Source organism: Chinchilla lanigera, unplaced genomic scaffold, assembly GCF_000276665.1.
Source record: "Chinchilla lanigera isolate Chin_1 unplaced genomic scaffold, ChiLan1.0 scaffold00001, whole genome shotgun sequence".
NCBI classification, from domain to species: Eukaryota; Metazoa; Chordata; class Mammalia; order Rodentia; family Chinchillidae; genus Chinchilla; species Chinchilla lanigera.
In genome coordinates this window covers 9,142,728-9,154,486 of record NW_004955402.1, presented here as the reverse complement: position 1 = coordinate 9,154,486, position 11,759 = coordinate 9,142,728, and the positions used below count along the sequence as shown (strand labels likewise).

Below are 11,759 nucleotides of genomic sequence, written 5' to 3'. Positions count from 1 at the left end.
CCGGAGACAGGAATCCCCAGGGAAAGCAGGCGTGGACAGAGGCCGAACTCCGCTCTGACACTGAGGACGTCCCCAGGGAAGTGCTCCCGATTGTGCTGGGCGCAGGGGCGCACGCCTGTCATCCCAGCACTCTGGAGGCTGAAGCAGGAGGATTGCCCTGAGCTCCAGGCGAGCCTGGGCTACACAGTGAGTTCAAGGCCAGCCTGAGCTACACAGTGAGACCCTGTCTCAAAAAACCAAACCAAATCAAACCAAAATAAGCTACCCTCACGATGCCTAATGGTGCTCTGGAGAAAATAAACCACCGTATTTGGTCCCCACTACAAGCATTTTACAGCATTGACCTTTCCCTTTCTTAATCTTGATAGTCTAAGAAATGGATTGTTTAAAAGTTATTTTAGCTGGGGATGGTGGCATATGCCTAAAATACTGGCACTTAAGGGCCGAGACAGGAGAATCACCAATGTGAGCCCAGCTGAGATTACCCAGTGAGGCTGTCTCAAACCTATCAAAGGTTATTTTAATTTTCACTATATTTCTGAAAGCCCTTGCTATAATTCTATTACAATTCTATTGCTAATAATATTAACCCTCATACAGCTATTAGATGCAATTCTTTTTTTTTTTTTTTGGGACCGGGAATCGAACTCAGGACTTTACGCTTGCCAGTCAGGCGCTTATGCCACTGAGCTATATCCCCGGCCCATACAGTTACTAGGCTTTAAGTTTTTTTTTTTTTTTTTTCTTTTAGTGCGACCGGTTCTTATTTATTATGCAGTGCAGCCTATCCTTGAGCTCACCGTGCAGCCAGTCTGGCCTCGAGCTCGCTTCGATCTTCCTGCGTCAGCCTCCCAGAGTGCTGGGATTAAAGGCGTGACCCGGTGGTCTTTGTTTTGGTTTTGGTTTGAAAACCGTAGCTGTTTGGATTTGAATTTGCTCGTGAGGGACGGTGGACTTTGATCCCTACGCCTCCGAACTACAGTGCGGCTTGGGCTGGGTCCCTCACCCTGTCGGGGCCTCCGTGCCCGGCTTGCGAGCAGGCTGGCGGGCGGTGGGTTTCTTTCAGATAACAGCACCGCAGCCTGGCTCGCGAAGGCTCAAACTGGGCAGTGCCGGCGAGGCTTGCGGGCGCCACCTTGTGGTCGAAACGAATACTGCTGACAGCAGCCTTTGGGAGACTAAGTCAGTCTTTTGCCTATGAGAAAAAGCTGAGGGAGGCTGGGGGCCCGCTGCGGCCTCTGGGTGCTGTCCTGCTAGAATACACTGGGGATGAGCTGGGTTTGGTACAGTGCGCTCAGTCTCATCACCACCAGAGTAACTCGTCGATGCATGTAAATAATTGGTGGGTGCTCAGCCTGCTGTAGCCCAAACCAACTTGGAGTCGGCTTACTTCGGCCTGAATTTGTCTTTGTGGGACCCGTGACCTTCCCAGCCCGGCGAGCGGCTGCCCAGAGCGGGTACAAAGCTCGGCTCCCTCTGCAGAGCCCCAAATGCCTGGGTGGCAACACCGAGCGCCTTCTGCACGATTCCAAGGGGCCCAGTTTCCGGAACCGGCCCAGGGAAGGAAGGACATAAAAGGCCGGGGCAGAAGTCAGATCAAGTCCCGCTGTCGCTGTGCTCTCCCTTGCGGCGTCACAGAAAGTGACACGTGGACCGCACACACGCAGCTCCGTGTCGGACGCCACTCTTCGTTTTTCGGGAGACCGTCACACTAAGATTTTATTCTCCAAAGAGTAGCTTCAAAACCCGCTTGGAAGAGCTCTAATTCCTTTATACTTTGTAGGGTCTTTTTTGAGACAGGGTCACGCTATGTAGTTCAGGCTGGCCTTGAGCTCACTGGGTAGCCCAGGCTGGCCTGGAACTCCTGCCTCAGCCTCCTGAGTGCTGGGATTAGAGGCGTGCGCCACCACGCCCGGCTTGGGTGACTGTTTTCATGCAGACTGGTGAAGTCAGTGTGTATGCGGTCATCCACCCGAGCACCTGCCCGGGGCGTCTCTGAATTGATGTCCACAGGCCCCACAACCTCCAGCTGGTCAGCCTCGGGGTCCCATGGGACCAGAATTTCCGTTTCCAACTCCACCCTGCGCTGCTCCCCTTGCTCACGGCCACACCGACTTCTCCCTTCTACCAACAGCTGCGCTGCTCCTTCGCCTGTGGCCGGAATTTCCTGCGGGCGGCTGGGTTCATAGACGCTGCTTCCTGCTCTCCCCGGCTCAGCCCGCCCCTCCGCACAGACACTTTCCTGATCACCTCGCGGGAGTCCGGCCCGCTCCATCTTCCTGGATTGCAGCCTCCTTTCCGGATGCCCTGGGTTCCCCCAGTTATTCTCTTTCAGCACCCCGAAACGTAAGCCTTTCGAAGTCACCCCCTGTCCAGGGACACCTCGGCAGTGGACAGGCGCCTTCGGGCTCCAGTTCTGATGACTGTTTATTCCCAGACTTGGAACAGTGCCGGCACGGGTGTGACTCTCATAGCATATTTACCGGTGGAAGGAGGGAGGGACGAGCTACAGCACAGGATTATGGGAGAAAATAACTGAGGAGTTCTGTCTTTCTTTGTTCCTTTCTTTCTTTCTTGGTACTGGGGGTGGGACCCAGGGCCTTAGGCATGCCAGAAGCCCACCACCCACCCCTCAAGGAGTGCTTAGTTTTAAAAGCCTTCAGTGGTATGCCTGGCATGGTGGGGCACCCTTGTAATCCCAGCCCTTGAGAGGCTGAGGCAGGAGGATCCTTGCAAGTTCGAGACCCGCCTGGGCTACAAAGTGAGCTCAAGGCCAGCCTGCACTGCATAGTGAGACCCTGTCTCAAAAAGACAAAGAAAGAAAGAAAAAAAAGAACCTTCAGTGGTTTTTACTGCACACAAAGTAACATAAAAACCCTGTTTTTGGCCTGCGAGGGCTGGGCACGCCTGACACGCCCAACTTCCAACCCCTGCCTTCAGCTGTTCTGCACACTGTCCCCTAGTGGGATCATCAGCTGTCACCATTCTGATCTGCATCACAAAAGGCAGAACTGGGGGATATGTTTTGATGATCAAAATCTGATTACAAAGCCAGGTATGCTGGTGCACACGTATAATCCAAGGATTTGGGAGGCTGAGGCAGGAGGATTGCCAGGAGTTTGAGGCCAATCTGGACTACATAGGGAGTTCAAGGCCAGCCTCAACTACATATAAGAAGCCAGGTGTGGTGGCACAGGCCTATAATCCCAGCACTCAGGAGGCTGAGGCAGGAGGATCGTTGGAATTTAAGACCAGCCTGGGCTACAAAGTGAGCTGAAGGCAGCTGGAACTGCATAGTGAGACCCTGTCTCAAAAAGACAAAAAAAAAAACCCCAAACCAAAAAACTACCTACGAGATCCTGTCTCAAAAAACTAAACCAAGCCAAACCAAAACAAGACCCCGCAACCAACTCAAAAACCAAAACAGCTGCGCTAAAATAAATAAAAAAAAACCAAACCAGCCCTCCCAACCCAAAAGCAAACCAACCCACCTGAGGACCGCGCTGGCACCCACAAACCCAGGGACGCCGCCTCCTGCTGTGTTTTAATTGCACGAAGGCGCCGGTGTACCTGGAACTCAGTCGAAGGTGTCTTCAAAACCTACCTTTTCTCTCTACTGTAGAACGACCTTTGCCAACCCCTCGTAGAAAACAGCTTCGTAGCCTTCGTACCGAAGGCCATGCGATCCCAATCTAAGCTTCCAAGTTTTCTCACCCCTTTTCTGTTGAGTGCTCCTAATTAGGACTTCTGCATGATTTCTGGAATTTCTTTGATCGCTCGCTGCCTCTAGCTACTGGGTCCCATAAAGTAATTCCTTCTCAGAACGCACACTAGTCCAATTACCCTGGAATCAGTAGGGAGTTCCTCAAAAAAGTAAAACCAGAAATTCCATTTGACCCAACTATTCCCCTTCTAGGTCTCTTCCTGAAGGACATCGATGACAGTGATCCACACACACCCACGTGTGCAGCAGCACAGCTGTAAGAGCTCAGGCTTGGAAATAGCCCACATGTCCTTCAGCAGGTGAATGGGTGAAGAAAATGTGGTGTTTACACACAGTGGAGTACTACTCTGCCATAAAGAAGGATGAACTTGAGTCATTTGTAGGAAATAGATGCTCCTTGAGACCATAATTTAAGTGGAAGAAATCAGACACATGAGCTTAAAAGTCACATCATTTCTCTTATAGGAGAAACCCAATAGATAGAGAGCAAAATAAAAGATAACAGAAGCAGGGGGCTAGATCTCTTGCAAAAGGGAAGAAGGGGTCCTAGAGCTGGCGGAAGGGGAGAGCGGGGAGAGGTAAAGAAAGATCTAAGGTGCGCAGGGGACTGGCTCTCCACGGAATGTGATCAACACGGACTAATACAAAATAAAAGTTAAAAAAGAAGTAGCTCGCGTAGCTGTGCCCCGTGCACCTCCAGCTGCCTGCTCGGGCTGTGTCCTGGTCCGCCCTCCTCTCTTCCTCCCGTGGCGACCTGGGGCCTCCGGGCTGTGTAGCTGCAGCCGCTTCCCCGCAGGCTCCCGGTCATAGGACGCCGTTTCCCGTCCCCAGCTGCCCGGGATCTCATTTCCTGCTGCTGCTCTTCCAGCTCCTGCAAGGAGATGCGAAGGAAGCCGACGTGAGGACTCGACCTCCTACACTTCCCCCGGGGCCTTCATATCTAGGTCCACAGGGACAGTTTGAGAAAAACAAACCAAATCAGGCAACACCGCGGGCTCGAGTTTCAGGGATGTCTTTGTTTACCTTCCTGGTGGGGTGGGTGTGGCAGTGGCAGATGTGGCTGGGACCCTGCCTGACCTGCACCAGCTGCTTTCTTTCCTTCCGTCCCTGTGTCCGGCCAGCCCAACTTGTCCTGCTTCCACATGGAACGGCTGTCACTGCTGTGCAGCGAAGCCTCAGCTCTCTGGGACAAGTGTCCTTTCTTGCTGGACACCTCGGTTTAGGGGCTTGAGCACCAGGGCCGGAAGTGGAACTCAAGGGGACAGTTGGATTTTAAATAAAAGCCGACCCACGAGGCCTGCCAACACCAAGCGGATCAGTGGCAGAGCACTTCTCCCCTGGGGTAAGCCCCTGTCTTTACTGCCTCTGCATAACTGATGGCCTTGCAATGCAACTGAAAATGTAACACGACATTTCTTCCTCTGTAACCCAAGCTGTGTGTAACTGATGACCTTATGATGTAACCTGAAATGCTTAAACCCCCTTCGCAACCCAAGATGTCACCCGACCCTCCAGTCATAATGTGCCAATCTGCCTCTATACCGCCCCACTCACTTTCCCTGTAAAAGCCCGAAACTCCCGCTGGGCAGGCCTCTGGCTCTTCGGGAGAGATCCTAGTCAGAAGCCCACCCCTGTAGGAAACTCCTCCTAAACCTCCTCGGTGCCATTCTTCCGTGTTTGGTCTGTTTCCTGCGGCAGAACATTTTAACTTTCGATCCCAGGAATCCTGGTTTGGAGGGAAAGACCGCTTTCCTAAGGAAATGTGTGCCTGAGCCAAATGAAAACCGCCTGGCCAAGGGCCTCTGCGGTCCTGTGGTAATCATTCTGAAAGAAATGGACAATTTAAGAACACCATTCTTTACTGCTTTCATTCTGAGGTACATATGGTAGGCCAAGATAAAAATGGTCATTAAAGTATATCTAATATATGTCTTAGTCAGTTTCCCCAGAGCTGGGTCACCGTCCGGGGCACCTGTAACTTAGAGGAGGAAGAAAGCTTTACTTTGGGTTACAGTCTATAGAGGTTCAGTCCATGGTCTGCGGGCTCCAGGTCAGAGAGGGCCTGGCATAGGGGAGCTGCTCACAGCAGGCCGAAAGAACAGACAGGGAGAGAAGGAAGGGGTCATGAGGGAGAGAAACCCTTTCAGCCCATGCCCCAGGGACGGCCTCTTCTGGCCAGACCCTGCTTCCCAAGAGCAAGTCAGCTAGAAGTCCCCATCAGTCAGTCCCCTTCCAAGGGTCCCATGTATGGGTACATGCGGCCCTTAGGGGGCATCTAGGTAGAAACCACGACAACATATGTTTAATACATTATCTTTTGTACATTGAATATATACTTTCTGAAGGGGTATAGTTCAGTGGTAGAGCATGTGTCAGGCCCTACTCCCGACACCCAGCACCAAACTAACTAATGTATATTTTCCCCCTCATATTGTTTCTTTCCAAAGTACAACTGTGTATCCTTAACTCCAGCAGAAAGAAAATGATGATAAGGAGTCAAGTGCCATGGTGCAGTGTCTATCATCCCAGCTGCTTGGGAGGCTGAGGCAGGAGGGTGGCTTGAACCCTGGAGTTTGAGGCCAGGCTGGGTGAAGTAGGAAGATGCTGTCTCAAAAAAAAAAGTTTCAGAGTCCTCACTTATTGACCCTTCCCACACACGGTCTCAGCGAAGCCTCAAAACAAGCCTCTGTGCCAGTACTAACACCCCGCTCGTCAAGCAAGGAGACCGAGTCTGGGGGGATCTGGGTGCTGATGTAGGAATTGGAAAAGATAAGAAGAAGATCCTTCCCCAGGTGAGATTTAAATTCAAAGTGGTATTAAATACTGCAGCCTCCCAAAGCGCTGGGATTAAGGGAGCACTTTTTTTTTTTTTTTTGAGTTTCTGAATAGATCCAAAGCTGGTTTCTGAGATGAAAATTTAGGTCCCGGTAGCATCTCTGCGGAAGAGTGAGGCTTTGTCTCTGGAAAGAATACAAGTCAGATTCCTAAATTTTCCCAACACTTTCAGCTCTGCTGTCTGCCCGCCTGGGAACCAAACCATATGTGTTTTCTTCCAGTCGACAACACAGAAGATGGGCATTTTAGTCACTTGTCACTGTGAATTGATTGCCATTCAGCTCTTGCCAGGAGCTTGCCAGTGACATCTGCTGTCTGGAGAGAGAGAGAGAGTGCGAGAGAGAGTGAGAGAGAGAGAGGTAGGGGGAAGGGAAAGGAAGAGCAAGAGAGTGAAAGAGAGAGAGAGAGGGAGAGAGGGAGAGAGAGAGGGAATTTTTGAGTTATACTTATATAGCCTTCTAGCGTCTCTAAGTTATTTGGCTGTGTTATAGTAGGCAATCAGAAAACCATGGTCTTTACTTGGTGTACCTGTGCATGCAGGCACAGTTCCCTTTGAAACAGCTTTACAAGAAGAGCAACAACAAAGAGCTGGGCGTGGTGGCGCACGCCTGTAATCCCAGCACTCGGGAGGCTGAGGCAGGAGGATCATTGCGAGTTCCAGGCCAGCCTGGGCTACAAAGTGAGCTCAAGGTCAGCCTGAACTGCATAGGGAGACCCTGTCTCAAAAAAAAAAAAAAAAAAAAAAAGAAGAGCAACAACAACAACAAAATACCATTTGGCTGATTTGCTAATTTGCCTGTAAAATCCGTTCCTCTGCCGGTGAGCAGGGCTGCCTGCGTTGGTCTGGCAGGAAGGGCAGGAGTCCTTCACTCACCGTGCGAAGCTGCCACCAAGACTGGCTGTTGGGTGGAGGAAAGATGCTTTTTTTTTTTTTTTTTAAGCTAAGGGACACAGGTACTCAGGCTTTTGTTTGTGTTACTGGAGTTAGCTGCTCTGGTGTTCAGTGTGTTTGCACAATGTCTCTGTAAACACCGCTGCCGGAGTCAGGTCCCTCCCTAACAGCAGAACCACGTGCCCTATTCCCCTCAGAAGGGAGATCCTTGCCTGCAGGTCTTTGCTTTTGTTGCTGCTACGAGAAAGCTCAGGGCCAAGGGAGTGCTCGGTTGCATAGAGTAATTCATTGTAATGCTAAGCATGCTTTTTAATTAATTAATTAGTTAATTAATTTTTGGTCCTGGGGATTGCACCCAATGCCTTCACATGGAGCTACATTCTCAGCCCTTTAAAATTGTTTTCTTTTTAAAATTTTGAGACAGGGCCTTGCTAAGTCACTTAGTAGTTCGGGTGAGGCTCCTCCTTGGGATCTTCCTGGTTCAGCCTCCCGAAGTGCTGGGATTATAGGCATGTGCCCCCATACCCAGCTCCTACAGAGCTCTTTAAAAATTTTTTATGCATACATTTTAGGCACACAGAAGGATCACATTCATCGTGGGGAGTCTGTGCCTGCACCTGGTCTATCTTGCTTCCCTTTCCCCTGCCTCTTCCCTCCTTCAACCCCTCTTCCCCGCCTTATTCGCAAAAATTTTGTTTCGATTTTTCTTCTATTCTCTTTTTTTCTTGTCCCTTCCTTCCTTCCTCCTCCCCCTCCCTTGTTCCCCTTCCCATTTGAATATTTTCTTCCCATTTCCCAATATTTGTTACATATTTTTGTCCTTATCTGTACTTTTAGTTCCTCACACCAGAGAAACAACGCAGTATTTAAACATATGTGTCCAATTTATTTCACTTAAAGAGTATGGTCTCAAGGCGCATCCATTTACCTAGAAATGTCTCAAGCTTATCCTTTTCTTTTTCTGGTTTTTTTCCGGTACCGGGAACCGAACTCATGACCTTGCACTTGCCAGGCAGGCGCTGTGCCGCTGAGATAAATCCCCAGCCCCTCAAGCTTATCCTTTACGGCTGAGTAGTACTCCACTGTATAAAAAACCAGATCTTCTCTATCTGTTCATCCGTTGATGGACATTTAGGGTGTTTCCAATATTTAGCTATTATAAATTGTGCCACTCTAAACATGGGTGTATATATATTGCTGTGGTGTGATGCATTTAATTCTTTGGGGGAAGATATCAAAAAAGGAGAACAGCTAGGTCAAATGGAACTTTTGGTCCTAGTTTTTTGAGGAATCTCCACACTGATTTCCACAGTGGTTGTACTAGTCTGCCCTCCCACCAACAGTGGAGAAGGGTTCCTTTTTCCTCACAGCCCCTCCAGCATTTGTTATTGGTTGATTCCTTGGTAACAGCCATTCTTTTTGGAGTGAGATGGAATCTCAGCATTATTTTTTTAATTTTAAAGAGAAAAAAAGCAAAATTTCAAAACAAGACTATAGGAGGGTAACAATGGTAAATACAGTGCATATTATCTTTAAATTAGTTACTCAGAGTACAAGATATCAGCATTTAATTGTCCGAACAATATTAGCACAAACCATTCCTTTCAATGAACCAAGAGATACCAGTAGTATAACTATCTAACCGTCTTTTATATGTACATATTTTTTCTTTTTTCTTTTCCCTTCCTTCTTTTCTGCATTCCCCCATCCCAGTTTTTCTCTCCTTTTGAAGTTTCTTCTCATTTAAAATATATATTATACATTTTGGATCTTATTTACTCATTCTGCTTCTCACACTAGTGAGACAATATGATGTTTATATATGTGAGTCTGGTTTATTTCACTTATGAGTATGATCTTGAGTCGCATCCATTTACCTATAAAAGTCTCCAGTTTATCTTTTTATGGCTGAATTGTATAAAAAGACCATATCTTTTTATCCACTCCTCAGCTGATGGGCATTTGGGTTGTTTCCAAGATTTAGCTATAACAAATTGTGCTGGTATAAACATGGGTGCACATATATTGCTGTGGTGCGGTGTTTTCATTCTTCTGGAAAGAGACCCAGAAGGGGACTACCTGGGTCAATCGGAATTGTTTTACTTTGCATCTCTTGAATGACCAGTGATGTTAACATTTTTCATATATTTATTTGCCATTTGTATTTCTTCATCTGAGAAGTGTCTAACCATTTCAGATGCCCACTTTTGGACTGGGTCTTTAAATCTGGGGGTACCCTGATTATTTTGAGATCTTTTTTTTTTTTTTTTTTTTTTGGTTTTTCTCCGGTACCGGGAACCGAACTCACGACCTTGCACTTGCCAGGCAGGCGCTTTTGCCGCTGAGCTAAATCCCCAGCCCCATTGAGATCTTTATGTATTCTAGATATTAGTCCTTCGAGGAACAGCTGCCAAAATTTTTTTCCCATGCTGTGGGTTGTCTCTTCACTCTGTTAGTGGTTTCTTTTGCTGTGTGAAAACTTTTTAATAAGATATGTCCCAGTTGTTGATTCTTTGTGATATTACCTGTGCAATCAGGGTTTTGTTTGTAAAGTCTTTTCCTACACCAAAGTCTTCAAGAGTTCTGCCTATTCTACCTAACAGCAGATTTAGTGTTTTTGTGTCTTAGTTACTTTTTCTCATTGCTGAGACAAAATACCTAACATTCATAAGTTAATGGAGGAAAGGTTTATCTCGCTAACAGTTTGTAGAGGTTTCAGTCCATAATCAGCCACTCCAAGGCAGGGTGGCATGGCAAAAGGGCCTCACAGAGGAGAAATAGTTCATGGCAGGGAGAAAGTAGCAAAGCAGTGAGGGTGACCACAGCTCTTTCTATCCCTTATATCTTATCCAGGATGCTTAGGGTAGGTAGCACTCACACTCTTAATTCTAGTGCCCTTGATCCTAGCATTGCACCGTAAATTAATTCTAGAGTCACACATTCTGGATTCAGCCATTTCTGAAAAAGCCCCACCTAAGACTTCATGAGGCTTTGGGAGACATCTAACACAAGCCATAGCACTGATCTAGTATTTAGATGTTTGATTCATTTTGATTTTAGTTTAGTGCATGGTGAAGGACTTGGGTCTTTCATCTTCCAGTGTTAATCTTCAGCACGTGGAAAGCCAGTTTTTCCAGCGTGATTTACTAAAGAGGCGATCTTTCTTTCAGTGAGTGTGTTTGGCCCCTTTGTCAAAGACAAGGTGGCTGAGTGTGTTTGGAGTTGTTTCTGCATCTTTTAATCTGTTTCACTGATCCTTGGGTCTGCTTTTTTTTTTTTTTTTTTGGCCAGTACCATTATGTTTTTATCACAGTGACTTTGTAGTATAATTTCAAGTCAGGGATTGTGATTTCTCTGGCCTTGCCTTTGTTGCCCAGGATTGCCTTTGCTATTCTAGGTCTCTTCTGGTTCCAAATGACTTTTTGGATTCTTTCCTCTAATTCTGTGAGATAAGCTATTGGTATTTTGATCAAGATTGGGTTAAATCTGTATAGTAATTTTGGAAGTATATCCATTTTCACTATATTGGTTGTTCTTACCCAAGAATAGGGGCTATCTTTTACTTTTTGATACCCTTTTTGCTCTCCTTTTCAGAGTACTGTAGCTTTCAGTATAAAGGTCTTTTACTTCCTTTGTTAGATTGATTACTAGATATTCCATATTTTTGGGTACTACTGTGAAAGTTGTTGTTTCTTTAATTTCTCTCTCAGTGAGGTTGTTATTCACGTACAGGAAGGCTATTGATTCTTGAGTGCTGACTTTATATCCAACTATGCTACTGAATTTGGTCATTAAATCTGGAAGTCTTTTGGTGGAGTTTTTGGGGTCTTCTATGTAGAGTATCATGTCATCAGAAAATAACGATAATTTAGTTTCTATCTTTCCTATTCTTATTCCTTTTATTTATTTCTCTTGTCTAATTGCTCTGGCTAATGTTTCCAGAACTATATTGAATAAAAATGGTGATAGTGGACACTCTTATCTTGTTCCTGATTTTAGAATGAAAGCTTTCAGTTTTTGTTCATATAGCATGATATTGGCTGTTGGTTTGTCATAGATGGCTTTTGTCAGATTGAGATAAAGACCATTATTCCAATTTTCTGTAGGGTTTCTGTCATGAATTGGTGTTGGACTTTGTCAAATGCTTTTTCTATATCCTTTGAGATCACCGTATGGTTTCTGTCCTTGGCTTTGTTAATATGGTGAATTACGTTTATTGATTTGCATATGTTGGATCATCTCTGCCTCCCTGAGATGAATCCTACTGGGTTATGGTGTATGAACTTTTTAATGATTTGCTGCATTCTG

General features: G+C 46.8%; 1 protein-coding gene across 1 annotated transcript; it reads left to right on the top strand.

The window, feature by feature from the left end:
• Window positions 1–272: 272 nt before the first annotated feature.
• Window positions 273–4,028, top strand: LOC102017617. The gene is made up of 4 exons (XM_005373147.2): window positions 273–306; window positions 945–1,182; window positions 2,014–2,346; window positions 3,917–4,028. The coding sequence occupies exons 1-4, from the start codon at window positions 273–275 to the stop codon at window positions 3,939–3,941; spliced, it is 630 nt and encodes a 209-aa protein (XP_005373204.1). The 3' UTR covers window positions 3,942–4,028.
• The last annotated feature ends 7,731 nt before the right edge of the window (window positions 4,029–11,759 follow it).